The sequence below is a fragment of the Vanrija albida genome, assembly GCF_041260175.1.
Source record: "Vanrija albida strain AlHP1 chromosome Unknown contig_7, whole genome shotgun sequence".
Classification (NCBI taxonomy): Eukaryota; Fungi; Basidiomycota; class Tremellomycetes; order Trichosporonales; family Trichosporonaceae; genus Vanrija; species Vanrija albida.
In genome coordinates, this window is record NW_027191426.1 from 344,149 (window position 1) to 369,039 (window position 24,891).

Consider the following 24,891-nt stretch of genomic DNA (forward strand, 5'->3'; position numbering starts at 1 on the left):
CCCGCGCGCCACCACCCCCGCCCCACCCCAGCGCCACCACCCGCCACCACCCCGCCACCCCGCGCCCCACAAACTTGAGCTTCTTTCATGCGCCAGCCTACAAGTCGACCTTGGTCGCCACGACGTTCTTGGACGAGAAGCCCGAGAGGAAGAGCCAGCCCTGCTTCTTGCCGGCGTTCGTCTTGGGGTCAATGGCAAGCAGCACGGCGGCCGACGCCGAGCGGAGCGAGCTGCCGTCGTCGGCGAACAGCTGCTGGATGGTCCAGTTCTTGGCGCCCGGCTTGCCGACGGCGAGCCACGCCGCGTTGGCCATGGCGCTCTCGTCGTCGGTGATCTCGTGCGCGAGGAGGTGGGCGCGCTGCAGGCCGGCGTTGACGATGCCCGACTTGTCGCCCCCGACCTCGGGGTACGGGTCCTGGAACCAGAACGGGTTGTCGATCGTCGTCGCAAACTTGATCTCGTCGACGAGCTTGAGGGTGCGGTCCGGCTGGATGTTGGCGACGTACGTAACTCCGCCGGCGGCGTCGCAGATGACAACCTCGTCGGGGTTGGGCGTGTGTCCGAGTCCGTTGTTATTGTGCATCTTGTCGAGCACGACCTGCGACTTGATGCCTTCCGTGCCCGTCTTGGACGCGTCGGCCTCGATGTGCACCGTCTCAGTCCAGGGCGTTACGGCCTTGCTGCCCAGGTCCTCGACAGTGCGCAAGTGGCCCTCACGGTAGAAGTGGTCGTTGGTGACGTAGAACGACGTGGGGCCCGTCGCGAAGATGTCGTTGGGCGTGCGGATCGACTCGTGCTTGACCGTGCGGACGTGCTGCGCGCTGTCTGACCCAATGATGTGGTGGAAGATCTCGATCACAGAGTGGCCCTTGTCCTCGATGAAGAGGTCGCGCGTGTCGAGGTAGAACTGGTTGGGGAGGTGGTTGACAGCCTGGATGTAGAGCGCGTCGGCGCGCTTCGGGTCGCGAATGATGTCGATGCCGTGCGTCACGAAGGCGCCAGAGAAGCCCTCGAGCGCCAGGTCCCTCGACGTGAACGTCTGCAGTGTGAGTGCGTGCGCGCGGTGCGAAGCCCACCTTGGGGTCGATGACGACGAGTTTGCCGCCGCCCGTTACCGCATCCTGGGGCTTGTCAAAGCGCCCGAGGGGCGGGAACCAGCCGTTGCGCACATCCTTGGCCTGGGCAGCGGCGTAGATGAGCCCGCTCTCGGGGTCGTAGTGCAGGTCCTCTGCGTTGGCCGTGTCGGGGATGTGGATGATGCCGACAGCGCCGTGGATGTTGACGAGGTCGCCGGTGCGGAAGACGCCAAACGTGCTGAGCCGGTCGTAGACGAAGCGCCCGACGAGCGCGAAGAGGGCGACGGCGAGGACGATGATGCGGCTTCTGGCGCTGGGCATGGTGAATGGGAGGATGCAAGACGTCGTGAGAGCGAAGCATAAAGGAGATGGCCGCCGGTCGTCATCCCCCCCTCCCCCAGGTCCCCGTCTCCCCCCTCCCCCACTTCCCCACGTCGTCGGCCGGCAATGTTAACCGTGGCGCGCCCTGTCATCATTTGTGAATCAGCCATTGTGTGGGGAACTGGGAGAAACCCACGGAACGGGAGGCGCGGTATTTCCAAGGCTACTTACTCTTCACGACGCGACTGGCAGTAGCGTGCATTCCACGTCGCGTGCGAGCCGGCGGTTATGCAGAGCATGCGTGGTCGATGTGCGAGAGAGGGGATACTACAACCCCGGCAGCCGCCCGGCTCGCCGTTATCTACCCGAGGACGTCGTCTGTCTGTCAGTGCTTGGTGCTCTCCGCTGAGCCATGTCCTCGGCCCCGTCGACGCCGATGCCAAGCAAAGTCGTGACTATTTCGGCGTCGAGGTAGGCTCCGACTCCAGTGACCCTACGATTCATTGCCCGTGCCCCAGCTACAGCTCGCCCTCGACCACTGCATCGCTACACCCAGTCATACGCCGCCGTGTAGTCGGTGTACGTCTGCTCGCCTACCACGTCGCGGTACGCCTCGTGTGTCATGAACGTGAACACGGACCGGACAATATCCGCCTTTTCGCTATCCAAGAGCTGTTCAAAGTCGTCGCCCACGCCGAGGTCGGGTTCCGGCATGCAAAACTGGTCCACCACCATGTCCATCAGCGCGGCGTAGTATGCCTCGACGTCGGTCGTCCGCAGCACCTCGTACTCGTCCTCGAGGCGGAGAAGCCGCGCCGGGATGGCTTCCACACCGACAAGGATGTGAGGTTGCCGGTTGGGCGGCGTATGCGAGTCGACATGCGCCTGATGGAAGCAGGCGTGCAGGAGCCCGAGCCATCGATTGAATCGCCCCGTGTCTTGAAGCATCATGAGCTCGACGTCGAGCCACTCCCCCGTGAAGATGTAGACAATCTCCTGGGTAGGGCACTCGCTGTCGCCGTGTTTCCAGAGGGCGTACATCCCGTCGTAGTTGGGAGGTTGAAACGGAGCGTTGTTGTCGTTGGGAGGTTGAAACACATCGTATCGCGGCCCAGTGAACGCCGGTACGGCATACCCGTTGGGCGTGAGCACGGCACGAATGGGTGGCACGACGGCGACGATCCGGCGGACACCCATCTTGGACACGAGTACTCGTTCTCCCCGGTCGCCGTCGGGCATGGGACGCATGAAGAGCACCACCGTGTTCGCCTGCAGAACCTGGGCCTTGCCCGCCACGATGGAGGCTGCGCCGTCCCGCCTCCTACCGACCGCTGGCCTGCGGAGGAGGTCGTCGTCCAAGTCGGGGTGGGGGATGAAGCGGACGATATCGAGGTGAGGTAGCAGGTCGGCGATGTGGGCGAGGGGTGGGCAGCCCAGGATGTCGAGCACGCGCGTGTCGCCGAGCACCGCGTCGGCTGGGGTGTGGTAGAAGGGCACCAGGGCATTCTTGGACGCGTGCACCAGCTCGTTCGACCGCACGTATCGGTGGTGCTGGGCGCCGAGCTTCGCCCCCCGCGCGCCGCGTGCATGTCCCTCGCCCGGCGGCGCCGGCAGCACAGTGTACAACTGGACCTGGTGGGCGCGGTACGCCTCGGTCACGGCGCGCTGGTACTTTGCGTACCCGTAGCGTGCGAGCTCCGAGCCTGGGGCGACGGTAGAGCGGGTCGGGCGGGGCATATCAGCCTCGCCCTCACCCTCGCCCTCGGTCGAGTCCGAGTCGCTGCTTGACTCTTCAGCAGTCGGCGCTCCCACAGTGCGCGTGGCCTGTGCCTGCGCCATCCTCTTGATCGCGCGTCTCTCCCGGCGCCCCTTGTAGCTAGAGCGCGCCTCGTCCAGCTTGCCGGTGGCGATGCGCGCCTCGACGCGCGCCTTGGCCCGCGCGGCCGCCTCCAGCATGTCGTCTAGCTGGCCATCGACGACGCCGGTGTTGTGCGCCTCGAAAGCGATGACATGGCGCGCGAGGGAAGTGTCGACCTGCGCTCGGAGGGCACGCGAGACGCCCCGGAGGTGGTGGACGTCGCCGGGCGCGTTGGCCGCCAGCACCGCCGCCCAGATGTGAGGGAAGGCCTCGGTGTCGATCGGCTCGGGGTCGCGCGCTGGAGATGGGGACCGAGAGGTTGAGGGGGTGGAGGGGAGGCTTTCGGGCGGGGGCTGGCGTCGTCGCGGCATAAGGACGTCGTGGTGGTGGCCGTGTTCGCTCTGGAGAAGTTTTGTTGTTGGAGAAGAGATTGACGTCAGGGGGGACTGGGTCGTCTATCCTTATCTCTTGTACTCCCTCTTACTCGCCCTTCAACTCTGGCACCCTCGGCCGCGACAAACACGCGGCCATCAGCAGCAGCTTCCCCTCTGACTACTCCGCTTTCCGCTGCATCGCTTCAGACTTGCCATACCGCACACCACGCACAGCCACCCCGTCGTCGCGACAGGCACGCGCGTCGACGCGCCGACAAGTTCGGACACCCTCCCTTCACCTTCCCCCACCTCCCTCCCCCTCCCTCTCCCGCCAGGTCGGTCGCCATACCGCGGTACACCTAACGCGCACGGTAACCAGCCCCGTCGTGGACGCCAGAGCCGCACGCGCGACAATGGGATTACCATCTAACTGTTGGGGGCGCAAATCCATTTAAGCATGCCGAGACTCGGGGACTTTGTGTACCTCGAAAATAGTCTCGTGTCGTACAACGGTTAGTATACCCGCCTTTCACGCGGGCGATCGGGGTTCGATTCCCCGCACGAGAATTTATTGCTTTTGGGGGTGGTTTTTGTGGCAAGCCCTGTGGAATGTCCCAACAAGCCAACCCCTCGATGCTGGAGCGAGCGAGTTGTGAACCGGGTGAAGGAGATGTGCGTGTGTGCGCGTCCCGCGGGCCCTTTGAACCTGATCTGCATGATGCTTGCATGGGGGCGCTGTGACTGTCTCCTTTGGTGACGGGGGAGATGGCGACAGTCGTCAAGCACATCTCCCCAGGACACCCCCTTACCCCTCCCCTCCCAACTGGGCGTGCAGCGACAGGTCTGCGCGCTCCTTGCGCGTGTGTGTAGCCAGACGCGTGTGTAGCCAGACGCATGCTTACATCCTCTGACAGTTTCACTGTGTATACAGTACCGGACTAGCCGCCGAGCTGAGCGCCGAGTGTCATGTTCCAGTCGGCTTGGGCCGACGATGGCTGTTCAACGGGATCTCGGCTGACGGGTGAGATTCCCGATCTGCCTGAACAGACGAGGGCAGAGGGGGCGACGGGAGAGGGGAGAGGTGGAGAGGGGAGAGGGGGAAGGACGCTGCCCGCGGGCATGCACGAGCCTGGCCGGCCAGCCTCTATCTGCGGCGGCGACTTGTCCGCCGGGCTGTCGGCCTCCTCGCCTGCCGCTTGTTGTTGCAGTCATCCCTGAGGCGTTTTGACCAAAGTCCATCCTGCTTGCTGACTCGGTCCACTCACCGACAGCGACCCCGACCTCGACCCCACAACGCCACTATCTGCTCTCTCCCTCTCTCTCTCACTCAGACCTCCTACTCACCCCCCTCCGGCACACTCGCCTCGATCCCCCATCGCCTCTCGCGTCTCGTCTCTCATGACCACATAACCCCCCATGTCGACCGTCTTCACGCCCAGCTATAACCCCACCCCTCTCCCGTCCGCCGACGACCTCACGCTCCAGCTCCCGCGCAAGAAGCTGCGACACACGCGCACCTCGACGGGATGCAAGCAGTGCCGCGTCCACCGCGTCAAGTGCCCCGAGGGGCCCGTGACAAAGTCGGGCAAGAAGGTCACCTGCCGCCGCTGCTGGGAGACGGACAAGACGTGCTTCTACCCCGTCAACGGGCGAGTGCAGCGCGGCAAGCTGTCCCAGGAGCCGTGGGAGCTCGCGCTCGTCGTCGACCAGTGGCCTGGTGACCCCGACAACATTGCCCCGAACCAGACCGACAATGTCGTCAAGGCCATGGAGGAGATGCGCGCGCGCAAGAGCAGCGTCGGCAGTGGAGAGAGCCCAGACGAGGGGCCAGAGCGCAAGCGGCGCAAGTCGGGCTCGAAGCGCGACACTGGAGATAACGCGCCGGTAGCTGTGGGGCCCGTGCCCTCGACAACGACGACCAGCCTGCTCGACGCAACAACCTTCAGCGACGACGTGATCGAACTCACGCGCGACGCCGCGCCGGCACCCGCGCCGTCGGCCCTCGCGATCGACTTCTCGGCCGATTCCAGCGCGTCCAGCATCGCCGCAGCGTTGGCGGGTCTCACCTCGGGCGGCGGTGGGGCAGTGACTATCGCGCCGAGAGACCTCCAGCTCGGCCCCGCCCGCCCGGCGCCAGCAGCAGCAGCAGTGACAGCAGCGGCACCCTCCTCGACGACCGACCTCGCGTCGTGGCTCTCGAGCTCGCAGGTGCAGAGCATTATCAACCCGCCCGCGCCGACGTCGGCCCTCGCGCAGTTTACGCTCGCGTCGCTCTCCGAGTGCCCCGTTGACCGCTCGGTAGTCTCGTACTTTGAGGACAAGGGGCACAACGAGATTGTCGCGGTGAGCAGGAGCACGCACAACTGGATTTTTGCCGAGCTCTTCCCGCGCCTCTTCACGACCCTCTTCTCGACCCCCGACGGCGACTTTGGCGCCGCAGTCCGCGAGTACCTCCACTCGTGCCTCCTCCACCTCGCCTACGTCCACAAGGGCAACGTGGAGAAGGACGAGCCCAAGAGCTGGTTCTGGAAGAGCGAGGCGACAAAGTACCGCCAGAAGGCGAGCTATGCGAGTCTCAAGGCGCGGGTCATGTTCGAGGGGCCGCAGTGGAAGACGGAGGAGTATTTGTGAGTGGCGAGGAGCGCGAGTGTTACAGCGGCTAACCCTCGCTCGCAGGATGGGCTTCTTCGTGAGATGTATCGCCGACATGCTCGCGGCCGGCAGCCTCCAAATCGACCAGAACACGGCCTTCACCCTCCCCCCAGGCGCGACGTCGACCTTCTACCCGGGCCTGCACGACCTGCTCGCCATCTACAGCATCTTCCAGTACGCGTGCTCGCCGCTCGAGGTGATGAAGGCGTCCAAGCCCGTCCTCGCGCTCGAGGCTACGGGCCACCACCTCGTCGATAAGTTTTTCGGGTTCACGCGCCGCATCGCCAACATGGTGGGCGATATCAGCGCCATGGCCGTCCAGCGCTGGGTCATGGCGCGGACGGGGGTCGAGGGGACGAACGCGCCGCCCGAGATGCTCCTCAAGGCGCAGGCGAGCCGGCTGGCGACAGACCTCTGCGACACGTGGGACTGGGACGAGACGCATATCGACCACGGGCTGTCTGACCGCATTCAGCGGGGCAACGAGGTGAGTTGTACTGACGTGGAAGGCGCGCAACTGACACGCCCAGGTCATGCGCGCGGCCCTTACCTTCCTCCTCTTGGTTGAAGTCCTCGCCGTCGACCTGGCCGACGCGCGCCTCGCCCGCGCGCGGAAACGCGCCCTCGAGCTTGTGGCCGACTGCGAGCCGTCGACCATGCCCGGCTTCCAGTGGGCACTGACGGTGATCGCGGTGTACACTGTGGGCGCGGACGAGCGGGCCGAGCTGCAGAACCTGATCCGGCTGGCGCTGCACACGTCGTTTGGCGCGCACTATAATGGCTCGGACGAGGTGCTCGCGCTCAGCTGGGGTGTGTACGACAAGAACGGGCACTACGAGGACAGCATCGCGCCGTGGCGCGAGGTCATGGCGGCGTGCGGGCGCAACCTGTGGATTTGAGCGGGCGAGCTGGCGAGATGATCGAGGCACAACCCCCTGTACTCTAGCTATTAACTGTTGCATGAATAAGAGGCTAGGAAACAACGACTCTACCACTCTACAGCCGCAGGCCCTCGCCAACTACAGCAGCAGGCTCTTGCCAAACATCTTTGTCGCCTCGCGCCAGGGCGCAATGCCGTTCTCGTACTCGCCGCGCGAGTCGAGAATGTCCCAGCAGAGCTCGAACACGTCGTCCGGGGACGGGAAGCCGGCGCCGTACGACACGGTGATGGCGAGCTTGATGAGGTCGTGGAGGCTGGTGCGCTCGTCCTTGTCGTGCGTGTAGATTGCGAGGATCTGGGGTCAGCTGTGGCGGCGTGCCAACTCACGCTCAGGGGCCACACGAGGCCGGGCAGCGTGTCGGCCTCGGAGTCGGCGACGAGCTCGAGGCCGCGCTTGCGGAAGTCGGCGATGCGCGGGTCCTCGAGGCCGCGGTTGAGCACCTCGCAGTGGAGGAGGGCGACGAGGGCGCAGCGCATAACCTGGGCGCGTTAGCCACTTCCCGCCCAGTTCCCGCCGCCACTCCCTGCAGGCGCCACCCCCTGCCGGCCCCCCTCCCCCACCCACCTCATTGCCCCGCTGCACGCGCGGCGGCCGGCCCGCGTCCCAGCGCTCCTCGTCCCACTCCCACGCGTCGACGAGCTGCGTCATGACGCCCTCTGCCTCGCTCGCGAGCAGCAGGCTGGCCACCTCGCCGCTGTTGCCCATGGCGAGGAGGACGCCGCGCTGCGCCACGAGCGTGCTGATGCGCAGCAGGAGGCCGGCGGCGCGCGCCGTCAGGCCAAAGTAGTCCTCGACCGTGCGGAGGCCTGGCCGGTCGGGCAGCAGCTCGACCTGCGGGAGCGCGGCCGGCATCTTCTCGACGGGGGTACACGCAAACTTTTGGATGGCGTAGATCGTCACGAGCTGGCGCACGATAGCGTGGAAGTCCGAGTCGGCGCCGCTAGGCAGGTCGGCGTACGTGCTCGCGTCGATGTTGAACTCGCCGTCGGTGAGCAGCTCGGACACGCAGCGGATGTAGAAGCCCATCCTGGTGTGAGCGTGTACCCCTCGGCCCACAAACTCACAAGTACTCGTCCGTCTTCCACTGGCCCGGGTAGAGGACCTTGGCGCGGAACATTGCGCCGTCTGCGATGTTGCGGAACCGCGCGGCCTCGGCGCGCCAGATGGCGGCCTTGTGCGCGTCCCCCTCGATGTGGCTGCGCTGGATGCAGCTCAGCTCGAGCAGGTTGTTGTGCAGCCAGCGGCGGAGGAGCGCCGGCGCGTCGCCCCCGCCGGCGGGCGTGAGCGCGCCGCCGTTTGGCGCCGCGCCGTTCGGCGTGAGCAGGCTCACGAATGCGCGGGGCAGGAGCTGGGTGAAGATCCAATTCCTCGACGGCGTCGCGACCGACACAATGTCTGTGCAGCCGCGCGTCTCGAAGAAGGTCACGGCGCTCCGCTCGAGCGGCGACGTGCTGAGCGAGGCGATGGTGAATGTCGAGAGCGGGGCCGCGGGGGACGGGGAGAGGAGCTCGAACAGCGTCGAGATGGGGAGGCTCGGCGTATTCGCGCCCGACGACGATGCCGTGATGGACGTCTGGCGGCGCGCGACGCTCGACCCCGCGCTGGAGGGCGGATCCCGCTCAATCTCGATCACGTCGTCCCCTGGGTCCTCGGCGCGCACCCACGGCTCCTTGGCCAGCTCGCCGCGCCGCACGCTCCCCCCGACCGGGTAGAAGCACTCGCGCCGCGTCTCGAGACAGCGGCGGCAAGAAGTCTTGCGGCCCGACGCGGCGACGACCCCCTCGACGCACTTGACATGGTGCAGCCGGCACGCGCGGCATCCCGTCGACTTGCGCTGGTACCGCCGCCTTCTTTGGACCGACTCGGCGTCGGCGGCGGCAGCGGAGGCGGAGCGCGCCACCTCGGACAGGCTGCGGGGCATGGATGGTGGTGAGTAATGTCAACAGGCTAGTGTGTTCGCATCAGCGGATTTAGAGGGTGCGGAGGTGAGAGGTTGCGGGAACGGTGGCGCCTAGCTAGCTCGCTCGCTCGCTCGGCAATCCAATCTCGACGCGCAAGACGACGTACGTAGTGCAGCGGGTCGGGGGGGATGGCTGGTCGCGACGGCGGGGCAGCTCTGACGTCGGCCCCTGTCCCGTCCCGCGAGCGGAACGGCGCGCTGCCCTACACCCGCGCCGTGTCGTCGTCGTCGTGGATGCACGCCGCCGAGTGTCGTGTGCATGCAACCGGGCGGGATGGCGCGTGCGGCGGGTCGACGACTGCGACGTAGTGGTACAGGCGCCACTCGTCATTGGCAGGCAGTAAGCACTGGAGGCACCACCACCCACGCCAGAGCCGACGAAAGCGGCCCGGGAAACACGGGTCGTCCGGCGTGTCCGCCGACCAGGCAGGTCGCGACGCTGCCTTTGCGCAGAGGACGCGACCATGCCGCGGCAGGTGAGCGAGGCGGGTGCGGATGCGCGATGCGGGCGACTGGTCGGTCGTCGATGTGTCGTCGGGTGGGTCCGTCGAGCCTCCGAGCCTGCCGGCTGGCGGACAGCAGCTGAGTCCGGTGTGCTCGGCATACTGCCTGCGGTGACTTGGAGGGAGGCCTACGGGTCAGCACGGCGCCTGAGCCCAGCGGCGCCTATTGGGCAGTTGCGTGGGGTCTGTCGAGCACTTGCGGCGAGGACGTCCTGTTCGTGATGCAGCAAGGCGACTGGGGTGTTAAGACGACGGGGTGGACCCCGGCCGATCCGTGGCAGAGTGCCCCCTCGCAGGCGATAAACTACTCGAGACGACAGCATCCACCCACCTACCTATATATGCAACGAGCCCACCCCCGCTCGCACGATCGCGCTCGCCCCATGCACAGATTACCGCGGCAATCGGTGCCGCCGTACCTACAGACGATCGCTCCGTGGACCGTTAATCCGGCGGCGCAGCGCGCAGCGCACATGACGTCAAGAAGCGCCGCGTGAGAACAGTCTTCACGGCCACCCACTCGCCTCTGCCGTCGCATCACATGCGACGCGATAACGGATATGCAACGCGATCGAGATCACACAGCAATCAAAGTCGGCGGGTGTGCGCCGCCGACAGGGGGTTCACATGCGCGAGGCACTCGCGCCGCGTCGTAAGAGCCAGGCCGCGCGGGCGAGACGAGACGTGATCGCCGGCCTAGGAACTCATTGGTGGCAGGTTGCGTCGCCGCGCAGGCGGCGCGTCGGCGTGCTGCGACGAGGGGGTGGTGCGGGCCCGCCGCGGCTCCGCCCGTCGCCCGCGTCGCGGCCAAGCTTGAGGACGAGCCGAGGCGCGCGAGTACGGCCCGTTCCGACGCCGAGGCGCGGGACGTTCTCCGCCGTCTCTATTCTCCGAGGGGGGCGCGGCGCGCGCGCTCGGATGAGCCCCTCGCCCGAGCAGGGAGGTACCGGGACGGAGCTCGACGACTCCTGGACGTACACGGCCTACTGGGACCTAGCCGACTACGCCGCGTGTTCCCCACCGAGCTGGCGGTTGGGGCCGCCGGCGCGCCGCGCCCCAGGTGTAGTGCCTACACGGGGTTGTACAGCTGTCAGTAAACAGACGGATGCAGCGCTATGCAAAGTGATAGATACATGAATCGGACCAGTACAATGTTTTGGTTTTGAATGTATGCTCATGGGTCTCCTACTCTACTCGTCATAACCGGCTGCTCCGGCTGCTCTGAAGTCTAGCGCACGCCTCAGCACGCCGTCGCACTCTAGGTACGCTTACGCGTCCATCTCGAAGAGGACCACCTCGGCGCGCTTCTCGCCGACGTTGTCGACAACAAGCTTGTCGCCCGTGTTGGCGCCGCGGATGAAGACGCCGTCGCCCTCGCCGAGCGTCGCCTCCTGGCCGCCAAGCGAGACCTTGACGAGCGCGCCGCCCTTGCCGTCCTTGGGCGCCTTGCCGGGGTTGTAGCCCGAGGTCTGGACGAGCTGGACGTACACCAGCTTGCCAGCGCCCGCGGGGCTGGGCTTGAGGCGGGGGAGGAGCGTGTGGTCGAGGCTCTTGCCCGAGCCGAGGAGCGAGCCGAAGAAGTTGAGCGCGGCGTGGATGGGCGTCGGGCCGGTCGCGTCACGCTCGTCAATGACGCCCTCAGCCGTCGCCGGCGCGACAATGTGGGCCCACTTGTCCGTCTTGTCCTCGTCGGTAAAGTGGCGCGCGTAGTACCTAGGCTTGAGGCCGCGCTCGTTGGGCAGCGCCCAGATCTGGAGGAAGTGCACCTCCTTCTCCTTGTTGTCGTTGTACTCGGAGTGGCGGATGCCCGTGCCGCCCGACGTCATCTGGATGTCGCCGCGCACCATGGTCTCGACGTTTCCCATGCTGTCCTTGTGCGCGAGCTCGCCCGAGATGATGTAGCTGAAGATTTCGGCCTCGCGGTGGGGGTGCGTCGGGAAGCCGGTCGAGGGCGCGACACGGTCCTCGTTGATGACGCGGAGCGAGCCAAAGTTCTCAAACGCAGGGTCGTAGTAGTCGGCAAACGAGAACGTGTGGAACGTCTTGAGCCAGCCGTGGTTGGACCCGCCGCGGTCCTCGGACGGGCGGTACTGGAACGTGGGCTTGGAGGTGGACGACGACATTGCGCGGGTGATGGCTGTGGTGGTGGGCTTTGCTGATCGGAGCGCGGTGCGCGCGAGGAGGGACGGGCGGAGAATGGTTGCGACGAGGGCGAAGAGGGCTGCGATGAGTGCTGCGCCAAAGAGGCGGGATGTGCGCGGTATGGTTGTTGTGGACAGAGTCCAGAGAGGAGGTTGTGGTTGAGATGCGGATGTGTTTTTGGAATGAGGAAGAGATGCAGAGTCGAGCAATCGGCCTGTATTTATACCCCTGTCAGCTGGCGAGTACGATGCGACCAATCAGTCAGACGTCCGACAACGACGAGCGCGTAGATGCATGCTTTGAGCACAACGCCGCGGGCAGCAGCGGCCATGGTCAAACGTCATGTGCGTCAGTTGTCAGCAAGCGCGTGCAGTCAAAAGTCGGAAATTGCCCAAAGCGGTGGTCATGTTCCCACAACTTGGTCACTCTGGATGCCCATTGTTTTTCCGATTCCACCGCCCACAACCGCATGCAGCGATGCCAGACGATGCTAGACGGGGCGAGAGATGGGTACATGCCCGAGCAGAGGGGAGAGACGCGCACGGTGCATGCATGCGCTTATTATATACTGGGAGCGATTGCCAAGCCGGCGCTGAGAGGGGCCGTCAGCCTGCCCAGGGCTTGATAACCGCACGTGGAGGGGCGAGGTTGTTGACATTGCCCAGTCCCCCCTCGTCGAGTGCTCGCCTGGCTTCTCTGCACACGACACGCGAAGCCTGCACACGCACACCAGCCTGCCTCGAGCATGCCAGAACGTGCCCCGCGCCCCGGCCCCAGCTCCAGCTCCAGCTCGAGGCATTCGCCGCGCTGTGCCCATTGGCCGATAGTGGGGCCGATATGGCTGAACGCCTACCGCCTGTGCTGATACCGACGTTTCTTATCCAGCCCGCGCCTCACCACCGCACGCCGCAGCTCATCGGCCTCTGACTCCACACTGCTAACGGTTAACGACTGACGCGTACCAGCGCGATATCGGCCCGCGTATCACGGCAAAGTAACCCCCGGCGAGCCAGATCCGTGGCCATGTGCCGCGAGCAACAACATTGCAGTCGCGGTATGCGTCGCCACCTCGTCCTCCGCCCCAGCCCCTCTCCGCCGCCCCGTGTGCAACTGCCTGGGCGAGGTGGTCTCGGCTGTCGTGTATGTGTGTACTGGTCTGCTGATATCCGCGGCGCTGTGCAGCGGGCGGAGCGTACATAAGGCGAGTCGCCGCCCAGCCTGGCGACAACCCCACGCAACATGTCCTCGCCCGACCCAGCCTCCCTCCCGATCCCCGGCACGCTCGTCCTCGTCGACACGGACGGGCGCGCGGCCGGCCCGCACGCGGGGAGATCCGACGTGATCCTGCACCCTACGCCGTCTGCCGACGCGAACGACCCGCTCAACTGGAGCACGGCGAGGAAGCAGATCGCGTTCGCGATGCTCATGGTTTGTGGGTTGACTTGGCACGGCGAGGCACGAGCTGACCCCCAGACTGCATCACGGCCGGGTTCGCGGCGTGCTCGATCTACTCGGTCCTCGTGCCGCTCTCCGACGCGACGGGCATCTCGCTGGGCGACCTGAACGCCGGCACGGGATACAGTGAGTCGTGCCTCCGGCCCCGCTCACGCCAGTGTTCCTCCTCCTCGGCTGGGGCGGCATCCTCACGCAGCCCTTTGCGCAGACGTTTGGCAAGCGCCCGACCTTCATCATCTCGCAGCTGGGCCACCTCGCCATCATCGTGTGGCAGGGCTACATCCACGGCCCGGGCGACTGGTATGCCAACAAGATTATCCAGGGCCTCTTGACGAGCCCGATCGAGATGCTCGTAGAGATCAGCATCAGTGACTTGGTAGGTGGCGCCTCTGCGCCTCGCTGACACCAGTTCTTCGCACACGAGCGCGGCTTGTACATGGGCCTGTACTCGATGGCGCTGTTCGGCGGCAACTTTCTCGCGCCGGTGTGGGCGGGCGTAAGTCGCCGTCTCGGGGCCCAGCTCACGCCAGTTTGTCAACGACGCGCTCGGATACCGCTGGGTCTTCTGGATCTCGGCGATCCAGCTGGCCGCAGGCACGCTCGTGCTCATCCTGTTCATGGAGGAGACCAACTACAACCGCGGGACGACCGAGATCAGCGAGAACCACGGCGACTCGGGCAGCACGAGCGAGGAGAAGAGCGACAAGGACGCGCATGCCGCGTCGCACGATGTGGTCGCGTCCGACGACCGCCAGCTCGTCGGCACGCCGTACGGGTTCGTCCGCCGCATGGCCATGTTCAACGACCGGTGGACGACGATGAGGGTGTTCTTCATCCAGATGTACCGCCCGCTCTTGTTCCTCCGCTACCCCGTCGTCTTCTGGTCGGGCTTCCTCTACGGCTCGAGCCTGATCTGGTACAACGTGCTCAACGCGACCGCCTCGCTCATCTTCACCGACGTGTACAACTTCCGCGCGTCGGCCGTCGGGCTTACGTACCTCGGCCCGACGCTCGGCGCGGTCCTGGCAGCGGGGTACGCCGGCTACGCGGCCGACAAGTTCCTGCTCTGGGACGCGCGGCGCAAGAACGGCCTCCGCGAGCCCGAGGACAGGCTGTGGCTGCTCGGGCTCAACGCGCTCATCCTGCCCGTCGGCCTCATCCTCTGGGGCGTCGGCGCCGCCAAGCACATCCACTGGTTTGGCCTCGTCGTCGGCGGCTGCTTGGTGGCGTTTACGAGTGCCTCTGGCGGCGCGTTCGCGCTGAACTACGTGCTCGACAGCTACAAGGACCTCGGCGGCGAGGTGGTGCTCAGTGTGATCCTCGTCAGGGTGGGTAGTCGTGTCCCCGCGCTCGCTCACGCCCCAGAACACAATGTCCTTCGCGGTCAGCTACGGCATCACGCCGTGGGTCGTCAACATGGGCTACCAGAACGCATTCATCGTCGCCGCGCTCGTCGGCATGGCCGTGTACCTGTCCTTCCTTCCCGTCATCAAGTGGGGCAAGGGGTGGCGCAAGGCGAGCCGCGTGAGCTACTGGGCGTACGTGAGATCGAGTGTGATGGGGCATTAGTGGAGCGGGGGGAGGGGCGGGGCGGAGGCATGCGCAGAGCAGCGGCGCGAGCCTGGCCCACGAGCCAATCCCGAAGCTGGTGGAGCAAGATCTCAGCTGCGGCGGGATCTGGGCGCGGGGCAGTAGAAGCCGGAGAACTCGAGTGGAGTAGGGCGGCGTGGAGCAGTTGTAAATAGTAGATGGAGTCTTGTGCAGCCGCAGTCTTGTGCAGCGCGTTCGCGTGACCGCGACGCCGGTCGGAAGTCGGCCCGTCGTCGGGTCTACGGCTGCCTCAGCGACCTGCGCAGCTGACCATCGCGCTGCCGGCCTTGGGTCGCGGACCAGAGTCGAGCGGACCAGAGTCGACCCGATAGACGAGCCGGTTGTCGCCGCGCCACCGGAAAGGCAGTGGCACATTCCGCTGGCGACATTGGCGAGGGTCGCGGCGGCGCCACCTCGTCGCCCGTATCGCCCGCCCTGCCCTCGACTCGCTCGACTCCATCTCACTCTTCACGACGGCTAGCCGGCCGCAGCCGGCTGATAAGCCCTGGAGAGGGTATGGGGCGGGGGGTGGGGGGTGGGGCCGGGGGGAGGGGCGCCGCGGTATTTCCCAGGCAGGGGGGAGACGACCCAACCACCCCGGCGACGAGAGACGAGAGACGAGGTACTTGTCGGCACTCGTCTATAGCGTGCTTCTGCCTCCTCTCTCACCACGACCACAACCCACTCACTCAACTTATCAATGACGACGCACGCCGCGCCGCGCGCAGCGCACTTCCCCCCACCGTACGACTCGCCACACTCGGCCCCGTCGCCCGCAGCACCGCGCAAGCGGCGGCCGCACACGCGCACCTCGACCGGGTGTCGCGAGTGCCGGCGCCAGCGCATCAAGTGCGCCGAGGGCCCGGTCTCCACCACAGGCCGCAAAGTCGTCTGCCGGCGCTGCTGGGAGACCGACAGGCCGTGCCACTACCCCGTCGGCGGGCGCCTGCAGCGCGGCAAGGGCGCGAGGGAGGACATGTGGGAGGCGGCCGAGGACGTCGCGCAGTGGCCTGGCGCGGCGGCGCTCGAGGCCGCGCGCGACGAGTGGACACGCCTCGCGGAGAGCTGGCTCCAGCAGCAGGTGACGAACCGCGCGCTCGTTGAGGGGCGGATGAAGGTCGACCCTACGCCCAAGGGGTTCGGGGTGGCCGCGGCGAGGAGGCGGCGCTCGGCCAAGGCCGTCGACGTGGGGTCTATACTCGACCCGCCGGCTCCGGTGCCGGCCCCCGCGCCCGCCCCAGCGCTCAGCCCCGAGTCGGAGTGCGGGTGGGTGCCGTTCGAGCTCGGCGCGCTCGCGCCGCTCAGCGCGTCGCCGGGGAGCGAGGCGGTGTTTGGGGAAGCCGCGGTCGTGCCGCCCAGCGATGGCGGCGACGCTGCCGACGCGCTCGACGACGCTCTCGCCAACGTCCTCGCGCCGGCTTCGGACCTCGACCCCCCTGCGCCCCCCGCCTCCGCCCCCGCGGCCGACGCCGACGCCTCCGACATTATCGACCTCACCGCCCTCGCCTCGCTCCCCTCCGAGTCGCTCCAGCTCGCGGTGCGCAACGACATCGAAGCCGCCTCGGCCGCCGCCGACCTCAAGTCGCTCCTCCAGTCCCTCGCCAACCCTGCCCCCGCGTCCGCGCTCTCCACCTTCACGATCGCCGGGCTCTCCGACTGCCCGCTGAACCGCAGCGCGGTGAGCTACTTCGAGACGCAGGGCTGTATCGAGATCGTCGCCACAAGCAAGATGAGCCACAACTGGATCTACACGCAGCTCTTCCCCCGTGCCCTCGCCTCCCTCTGCGCGCCGCGCCCCCTCAGCCCGGCAGGCAAACCAACAGTCCACACCTACATCCGCGAGTACCTGCACGCGTCGCTGCGGCACCTGTCGTTCGTGCACCGCGGCAACCTCGAGGCCGAGGGCGACAAGAGCTGGTTCTGGCGCTGTGAAGCCGCACGCAGCAAGCAGGAGGCCGACAGCGCCATCCTCAAGGCCAAGGTCCTCTTCGCCGGCCCGCAGTGGAAGACGCAGGAGTATCTGTACGTCGTCGCTCGCCTCCCCGCTGACCCCCAGCATGGCCTTCTTCGTGCGCAGCATGGCGCAGATGCTCGACGGGGGCACGCTCGAGATCAACCCGACGACGGCGTTCGAGCTGGCCCCGGACTCGGACTCGGAATTTGCCACCTCCCTGCGCGACTTCATCGCGGTGTACAGCGTCGTGCAGTTCACGTGCACGCCCGTCCTGGCGATGCCGCACGCGCCCGCGCCGTTCACCGTCGCGCCGAGCGGGCCAGAGCTCGTCGAAGATTTCTTCGGGTTCACGCGCCGCATCGTGCGCATAATGTACCGCATCGCGCTGCTCGTCTCCCGGCGGTACATGCTCATCCGGGCCGCCGCCGCCACGCCGGCCCACGCCCTGCTCCGGGACGAGGGCGAGGCGCTGCTAGCGGAAATCACGGCCCAGTGGGACTGGGACGAGGCCAGCTTTGACCCGGGGCGCTCGGACCGCACGCAGCGCGGCAACGAGGTCATGCGCGCCGCGTGTATCGTGCTCTTGTTGACTGAGGTGCTCGAGACGGACTTGGCGGATGAGCGGATCACGAGGGAGAGGGAGCGCGCGATTGAGCTGGTCGGGGACGCCGAGCCGGCCACGATGCCGGGGTTCTTGTGGGCCTTGACTGTGAGTGGCTTTCCCCGTCCCCCCTTGCCCTCCCCCTCCCCTACCCCTCCCCCTCCCCTCCCCCCTCCCATAGTCGACCCCACCCCCCTCCCCCCCACGGCTCGCGCTAACGCGCTCGCGCCCAGATAATCGGCGTCTACACCCGCGACAAGGCCGCCCGCACCGCGCTCCAACACACGTCCCGCCTCGCCCTCGCCATGTCGTACGGCGCGTCCTTCCGCGGCTCAGACGACATCATGGCCCTCTGCTGGGAGGTGCTGGACACGTGCGGCGCGTACGAGGACGGCATGGCGCCGTGGCGTGAGGCCATGCACACTTTCGGGAGGAACATGTGGCTCTGAGGGCGTAGCGGCGTAGCCGCGGAGCGAGGCGAGAGTGATACGAGACGAGCCACGCACGGCCATGTTGTATATTGTAGGCCGCGATACTATGCATCTAGCACACACGCACGCCACGCGCCGGGCAGCTTCTCCCGCCTGCCTCGCTGCTCTACCACAGGCAGGTTGGAAGTAGGCCGACACGGCACAGAACACGCCGCCCAAGGCTTGTGGTGGGCTTGAGTGTAACAAGTTGAGTGTTCCCCACTGCCAGCCCTTCTATCCCCGCATGCAGAATGCCCAACGTCAGTGCTATGTATGTCAGTGCCATGTCAGTGCTATGTCAGTGCTACATCACCACGCAACGCTGGCAACTCGCCCCCCCGGGCCCCCCGCAATCTAATCCGTTGCATCGCTAAAACCGCGTGCACGTGGGTATATGATCATTCCGCGCGGGTGATTGTTCAGAGCACTGCTCGTCGAGTATCTTGAAGCACAAAGGGTCGGTCAAGGGCGCAGAGACGGTCACAAGCGCAGTGTCCATGTTGAGTGTCGTTTCTATGCAAGGGGGAGGGAGGCGGGCAGGAGACGAGCCGCAGGATGGAAGAATGGGTCGTGGAAGTGGTTGCAGAGGGGCAAGGCCATGTGGTCATGTCTCGTAAAACTCGTCTCGTTTGATGTGGTGATGTAGGGTCGTGATGGGGGGAGTGAGGTAGAGTCGCCTAAATGACGCCGCCGAGAGGAGGAGTCTTGGGCTGGAGACCGGCGGCCGTCTTGAGGACGACGGGCACGACGATGAGCGCAACAAACACGGCCTGGATGAGGAAGTACACGACCGAGTACTTGGCAACAATCTTGCGGCGCTGGCTGCGCTGGCGGAGCGAGTAGATCGGAGGGCGGATCTGCTGGCTGGGGGAGAGCCAGAACAGCATGGTCGCATGCAGGCGGTCGAAGAAGGGGATGAGCATCGGGAACGTGAGCAGCAGGAGGAGCAGGTGACACGTGATGAAGTCGGCCGAGTAGAGACCCATCTCAATCGTCTTGACGATGAACTCGCGAGCGGGCTGGCTGAGAACGTGGGCACCGAGGCCACGGTTGAACCAGACACCAGTCCACCAGGCACGGTTGGTCTCGTCGTGCTTGAACTCGCGCGACAGGAAGATGGCGATGAGGATCTTGAAGACGGCACGCTGGACGGCGATAACCGCAATCACACCGAGGACAGTGTGCGAAGCGTTCCACATCTCGAGGTACCACAGGAACTCGAAGAAGGCGACCATGCCAACAACGGCGCCAAGGTGGGCAATGGCAGCCATCGTGGCACCAAACTGGGTCGTGTGGGCGTTGAGGCAGGGGCCGAGGAAGAGCGAGATCAGGAAGAGGACCAAGAGGAAGGCCATGTTCCAGACGATCGGGCCGAGGGCAATGATGGCGATGCGAAGAAGACCGGGGATGGTGACACCGCCCTGGGGGAAGGCCTTGACGAACAGGTAGCAGATGACCATGAGGATGGCAAGGCAGACGGGGCCAAGGATCTCGGACACGATGATCGCGCGCCAGCCAGCACGGGGAACGTCGCTCGAGAGCTTCTCAGAGGGCAATCCGAGGCGCTTGCGCTTGAAACCAGTGATACGCGTACGAGACAGGCGGCAGTAGCCGACCCACGAGTTGGCGTGCGTGCGCGAGTTACCACGCGACATCCAGCGAAGGAACTCGCGGTAGTCGATGATGAAGTCGGCGTACGAGAACTGGTGGGGGTTGAAGAGGAACGGCGCGACGCAAAGACCAACAACAGTGATCCAGAAGTAGATCAGGTGGGGGATCCACACGGCAAGCGAGACGTAGAGGAGCACGATCAGGGTACGGATACCGAGGTAGATCGAGGGGCCAGCGAAACGCGAGTAGAGGATGCTGAACGAGATGCGAGTGGTGGCGAAACCACGGCCAGTGGCAATGTAACGAGCGCCGCCGAACGTCAAGTTGTTGATGATCGAGTGCATGTAGATCTGCGTCGAGAACACTTCGAACACTGGCGAGAGCGAAACGAAGTGCTTGGCGAGACGGATGATCGCACGGCCGGTTCCACGCTCGGTCAGCTCCTGGACGAACAGGGGGACGAAGGCGATCCAGAACACGATGAAGATCGAGATGATACAGCGCTTGATCCACTTGAACACGGGCTGGAGGTTGTAGCAGCCGCTCTGACCCTGGCGGATACCACCGTTCGAGTCGTACTGGCAGATGGCCAGCGACGAGTTGAGCGTGCCGATAAACGTCAAGGTTAACATGAAGATCTGGACCGACATCATGACCAAGATGTTGTTGACGTGGAAACCGGGGTGACCGTAGTAGAAGGTAAGGAAGCGGTCCATGGGCAGCTGGGTGCCGAGGTAGTAGTACTCGCGCGAGAGCATCTGTTCACCCATACCGGTACCAATCTTGGTCTGGAAGTTGAGAATGGTGCCGAAACCAAGGTCACGACCCTTTCCGCACTGGTAGTACTCCGAGTGCTTGATCCTGCCGCCACGGCCAAAGGCGTTCATACCGGCGTAAATGTCTTCGTTGAGGTGGAGACCCTTCTGCGCCTTGGAGACACCACCGCGAGTGTTCATGTAGATGGCGTTGAGGAAATCGGGGTGACCGTAGTGGAGCTTGCCGCCAATGAACGAGAGCGAACGAGCCGCAAGAGTACCGAATGTCTGCTCCTTGCCGGCGGCAATGTCACCGAGGATACCAATGTTCTCCGAGAAGATGTACTCGCGGGCACCGACAATGGCGACAGGGAACTTCTTGAAGTCCTTGTGGCCGTTGGGGGCGTAGGGCGACTGCGACGAGACCTGGAACTCCTCAAACTCGCCGAGGACGTTGCGAATCTTGAGACACTCCTCGAGGTAGTTGTCCTGGTTGGCGTCGATAAGCTGGAGGTATTCACCGCGGTAGAAGACGATGGCGTGGTTCTGGTTGTCCGACTTGCCGTCACCGAGAATGGGGTTACCAGGGAGCTCGATGCGGAACTTGGGCCTGCGGCGACCGTTGGGCATGATCTCCGAGTGACCGTCGATAAGAGCCGAGAAGATGCGCGACTCGCCACCCTCCTTGCGGGCAGGCTCCTCGTCGAGGTAGGCAATCTGGAGGTCGGGGTAGGCGCGGAGAAGGAACTCGGCATTCTCGTGCTCCTCCTTGTTGAACTTGGAGTAGCGCTGCATCGAGACGACAAACTTGAACTTGCGACGAGCCATGCGCTCGAGCTCACGCTCAAGCTGGTCCGTGTTGCCGCCAAAGAGCTGGACAACCTCGGGGTTCTCGACACGGTAGAGGAGCTTGATGGCCTTGGAGTAGTTCATGAAACCAGAGACGGTGCGGTAAAGGGTCTGGGCACGGAGCGACGCCCAGATACGCGTACGCAGAGTGTACTCGGGGGCAGCCGACTTGAAACCGACAGTGTAGAACGGAATGTCGTCGGCGCGCTTGTCCTCCTTCTCGTCACCGAAGGGGTTGCTGCCACCGCCAAAGAGGTTGGACTCCTCGGCGAGAATCTTGGTGTCCTTGACGAAGTTGTCCCACTCGACGGGGTGGAGCTGCTTGAGGTACTCGAGCAGAGTGACACGCGTGTTCTGGTCCTCCTCACGAATAATCTCACGAAGCGAGAGCAGAATCTTCTCCGAGTAGTGGGGCACGAGGACGGTGAAAGTGGGCATGGCCTCGACGGGGATGGGCTCGGGGAGGGTCGTGGTGAGCGACTGGGCGAAGAACGAGATACGGCGCTCGGCCTCGGAGCCCTTGGGGAAGAACTCGACCTTGGAGTTCTTGTCACCCTGCGAGATGAAGAAGGCGGGGGCACGGAGGGTACGCTTGCCGGGCTGGTCCGAGGCGATCTGGTGGTAGAGAAGGCGCTGGACGTGGTCGATCGAGAGTAAGTGCTCGCGGTACATGGAGATGATGACGGCGTTCCAGACCTGGGACACGAGGACCTTGGGCTTGTACTTGACCTCCATCTCGGCCGTCGCGAGGATCTTGGCGTAGATGCGCTTGGGCAGACGCGAGAAGATGTCGCGCCAGGGGGTCCAGATGCTCATGCCAATGGCGAACGAACGAGCGATCGAGAAGATCGTGTTCCAGATGACATACCAGAGGAAAGTGTCGAGGAAGAAGAGGGTCAGGTCCATGACGAACATGACGGCGAGGGTGAACGCGACCTGGTTCTCGCAGAGCGCCTTTCCAAAGTACTTGTCGTTGCAGTTCTGCACCTTCATGCCGCGCATGACGGTCATGGGGTCACGGAACGAGACGGCCAAGAAGAAGTACGACTCGGTAAACTTGCACCCGAAGATGAGGAACCAGAGGAGGATCGACGACGCACGGGCGGGGCGAGACAGGGTAGGGTACGAGGCCGTAAAGGTCTGGTTGGCGAGGTACTTGCGGTTCTTGCCAGCGACACGATCACCGAACATGCGTCCCGAGGGCATGACGCCAAAGAGGAGCGTGAAGATGATCGCGAAGATGAACTGACCGACACCGAGCCACTTTGTCAACTCGCTCTCGCCGCTGTTGAAGAAGGCAATGTAGATCGTAGGACCGACGGTGATGCCCAGGGCGACGAGCAGGAATAGCAGACGGCGGGTAAGGTGCGACGTGTTGTTCCAGGTGGTGGGGATGTAGCTGAACTCGGCGAGCGTGGCGAGCATCTGGATCAGAGTGGCAACACCGCCACCGAGGGCGACGACCGACCACTGCATTCCGGTAGACGGGTTGAGCTGGTTCTTGGGGGCGTAGAGGGGCTTGGCGTTGTAGGCAGTGTAGAACCAGAAGAGCGAGATGTGGAGAACCCAGATACGGTTGAAGTTGACGAGCAGGTGGACAAACGAACGCTTCTCGAGGTACGTCTTGAAGAAGACATTGGGCCAGTCGATGCGGTCAAACTTCATGAAACGCTGCGAGGGAGGAATGTCGACGAGGCGGGTCTTGTCGGCGAGCACAATGCGAGCAATGCCCTCGGGGTACCAGAAGAGCTGGTTGACATCGTCGTAACCGATAATCTTGTCGTGATCCCTCTCGCGACGCAGGAACTTGCCGTCGACAACCTCGTAACCCTGGTCACGGAGGAACTTGTAGAGCGGCTTGACGACGGCACGGAGGTAGAGACCCTCGGGGACGGCGTCCATGCGGTTCTGGCACTCGGGCGAGCGGTAGTAGTCGTCGGCACACTTGAAGATGAAGCACAAGCACTCGGGAACGAAGCGGACCTGAGCGGCCTCACCCCAACAGAGGAGGTAGAGCGCGACCTGGCGAAGACGGTCGTACTGGGACATGTTGTTCATGGCAGTACGCCAGCGCTGGGTGGCCGAGTCGAGCGACTTCTCCTGGGCAGACTGAGGGGCGGCGTTCTTGCCACCACGACGGGCGACGGAACGGACGCGCGAAAGACCGGGGTTGTTGACGGCACCGATGGCATCGTCAAGGTCGAGCTGGGCGGCAAAGTACCACTTGCGGTAGTTGGCGTGCTCGCCACCAATGTAGTCGGCGTGGAGGGTCAGGAGAGCCTGGTTGGGCGACATGCGCGAAGCACGCGAGTCCAACTGGATCATGAGGAAGTCGTAAATGTTACGGCACGAGTCCTTCTGGAAACCAAACTTGTTGGCCAGGTCGATCAGGACATCCTCAATCTCCTCCTTTGACAAGGGGATGTTGGCCTCCTGCGTCCAAGCCGGCTGCGGGGGTTAGTATGCTTGTTTACGTCGCTCAACGGCGCCACTCTACTCACGTAAGGCTCGCGCGGGCGGTGGCCCTCCTTGCTGCCCTCGGTGAAGGTGGGAGTAGAGGCGCGCGATGGGTAGCCCTGCTGGAACGAGTGCTCGGAGGCGGGGTACTGGTTGGGTTCTAATGCGCTGTTAGCACGACTGCGGATACAACTGCTGCGGGCGCAACAACCTACCATAACCACTGCCAGCGCTCTCGCTGACCCAGGTCTCGCGGCCCATTCCGCCGCCCTCGTAGCGGGCATCCATCTCCGAGTTGTTGTCATAGTATTGCTGGTAGTTTGTTGGTGCGCCACCAGGTCCTTGTGGGGGAGGAGCGTCGTAAGGCGTCTGCTGGCCAGGCGGCTGCTGGGCACCAGTGAATGGGTCCGTGGACGACGCCTGCGAATAGTTCGCCTGCGGGTTGTTGTACGACATGGCCGTGTTGTACTACTGCAAGTGTTAGTCGAGTTGGTATGAAGGACGGGGCGGTGTTGAGAGGAGGGGGGGGAGATGGAGATGGAGATGCGAATATGTAGAGAGCGACAGTGGGTGGGTGCGCGGGAAGCTGGGCAGCTAACCCAGCCCAATGATGGGAAGCGCGAAGCCTTGGTTGCGTCCTTGGCAAACAATTGACTCGTCTGTTGACGAGGATGCCGACGCCGACGCGATAGTCGTCTGACAAGACAGACACGCACACATGGACGAGTGTATTACGCACCTAGAGTAACGTTGCGCGTGTTCGTCTCTGACGGGTCACACTTGCAGGAATAGACCCCTGGGGGTTGTTTAGGCAGTCGCGGTTACAGAGAGATGCGACGACGAGGGCCGTGAGTCGCGACCAAAAGGGCTAATGCACAGGTGGGGAGGAGGAATGGGGGGTAAGTTGTGATGGGTTGTGCTTGTTGTGTGTGTGTGTGTGTGGTCTGTGGTGGGTGGGTGGGTGGGTGGGGTGTGTCGCACTGGTCGCTGGGGAGTGTGTTTAGAGAGAAAAGCCCCGGAGCGTGGCTGGGTGGGCACAGCACTGCACGCGACGCGATTGCCGATGGCGACGGCGACGACGAGAGGGAAGAGGGGGGAGAGAGAGAGGAGGAGGAGGGAGGAAAAAGAGTCGGAAGGAGGGAGAAAAGAGAGTGGTCGAGGGAAGGTGTGGTTGACAACGAGGTGGATCGCAAAGTGTGTGTGGTGGTGCCGTACAGTGGTGCAGTGGTGCAGTGCAGTGCAGTGTGGGTGGTGTGTGGTGCTGGCTGGGCTGGGCTGGGCTGGGCTGGGTGGTGTGTCGGGTGGGTGGTCGTCGTGGGGTG

General features: G+C 64.6%; 8 protein-coding genes and 1 non-coding gene across 9 annotated transcripts; 4 read left to right on the forward strand and 5 right to left on the reverse strand.

Annotated features, from left to right (window-relative positions):
• Window positions 1-97: 97 nt before the first annotated feature.
• Q8F55_008580 (uncharacterized protein) lies at window positions 98-1,397 on the reverse strand (the record flags this gene model as incomplete). The annotated part of the gene is made up of 2 exons (XM_069356975.1): window positions 98-1,039; window positions 1,077-1,397. 2 exons carry the CDS (start codon window positions 1,395-1,397, stop codon window positions 98-100), a joined length of 1,263 nt encoding a protein of 420 aa, XP_069204912.1.
• A 546-nt stretch (window positions 1,398-1,943) lies between these two features.
• On the reverse strand, window positions 1,944-3,626 carry Q8F55_008581 (uncharacterized protein; the record flags this gene model as incomplete). Its single annotated transcript, XM_069356976.1, has 1 exon — window positions 1,944-3,626. The coding sequence occupies one exon, from the start codon at window positions 3,624-3,626 to the stop codon at window positions 1,944-1,946; it is 1,683 nt and encodes a 560-aa protein (XP_069204913.1).
• A 498-nt stretch (window positions 3,627-4,124) lies between these two features.
• On the forward strand, window positions 4,125-4,196 carry Q8F55_008582. The gene has a single exon. It is a non-coding gene; the product is annotated as a tRNA-Glu (tRNA).
• An 849-nt stretch (window positions 4,197-5,045) lies between these two features.
• On the forward strand, window positions 5,046-7,180 carry Q8F55_008583 (uncharacterized protein; the record flags this gene model as incomplete). Its single annotated transcript, XM_069356977.1, has 3 exons — window positions 5,046-6,256; window positions 6,306-6,768; window positions 6,812-7,180. The coding sequence occupies 3 exons, from the start codon at window positions 5,046-5,048 to the stop codon at window positions 7,178-7,180; spliced, it is 2,043 nt and encodes a 680-aa protein (XP_069204914.1).
• A 120-nt stretch (window positions 7,181-7,300) lies between these two features.
• Q8F55_008584 (uncharacterized protein) lies at window positions 7,301-9,143 on the reverse strand (the record flags this gene model as incomplete). The annotated part of the gene is made up of 4 exons (XM_069356978.1): window positions 7,301-7,516; window positions 7,549-7,701; window positions 7,787-8,249; window positions 8,287-9,143. The coding sequence occupies 4 exons, from the start codon at window positions 9,141-9,143 to the stop codon at window positions 7,301-7,303; spliced, it is 1,689 nt and encodes a 562-aa protein (XP_069204915.1).
• A 1,810-nt stretch (window positions 9,144-10,953) lies between these two features.
• Q8F55_008585 (uncharacterized protein) lies at window positions 10,954-11,808 on the reverse strand (the record flags this gene model as incomplete). Its single annotated transcript, XM_069356979.1, has 1 exon — window positions 10,954-11,808. The coding sequence occupies one exon, from the start codon at window positions 11,806-11,808 to the stop codon at window positions 10,954-10,956; it is 855 nt and encodes a 284-aa protein (XP_069204916.1).
• Window positions 11,809-13,066: 1,258 nt separating this feature from the next.
• Q8F55_008586 (uncharacterized protein) lies at window positions 13,067-14,851 on the forward strand (the record flags this gene model as incomplete). Its single annotated transcript, XM_069356980.1, has 6 exons — window positions 13,067-13,259; window positions 13,301-13,408; window positions 13,441-13,658; window positions 13,692-13,778; window positions 13,813-14,610; window positions 14,648-14,851. 6 exons carry the CDS (start codon window positions 13,067-13,069, stop codon window positions 14,849-14,851), a joined length of 1,608 nt encoding a protein of 535 aa, XP_069204917.1.
• A 721-nt stretch (window positions 14,852-15,572) lies between these two features.
• Q8F55_008587 (uncharacterized protein) lies at window positions 15,573-17,876 on the forward strand (the record flags this gene model as incomplete). The annotated part of the gene is made up of 3 exons (XM_069356981.1): window positions 15,573-16,894; window positions 16,929-17,535; window positions 17,661-17,876. The coding sequence occupies 3 exons, from the start codon at window positions 15,573-15,575 to the stop codon at window positions 17,874-17,876; spliced, it is 2,145 nt and encodes a 714-aa protein (XP_069204918.1).
• A 698-nt stretch (window positions 17,877-18,574) lies between these two features.
• On the reverse strand, window positions 18,575-24,025 carry FKS1 (1,3-beta-D-glucan synthase; the record flags this gene model as incomplete). The annotated part of the gene is made up of 3 exons (XM_069356982.1): window positions 18,575-23,560; window positions 23,614-23,729; window positions 23,785-24,025. 3 exons carry the CDS (start codon window positions 24,023-24,025, stop codon window positions 18,575-18,577), a joined length of 5,343 nt encoding a protein of 1,780 aa, XP_069204919.1.
• Between the last annotated feature and the right edge of the window lie 866 nt (window positions 24,026-24,891).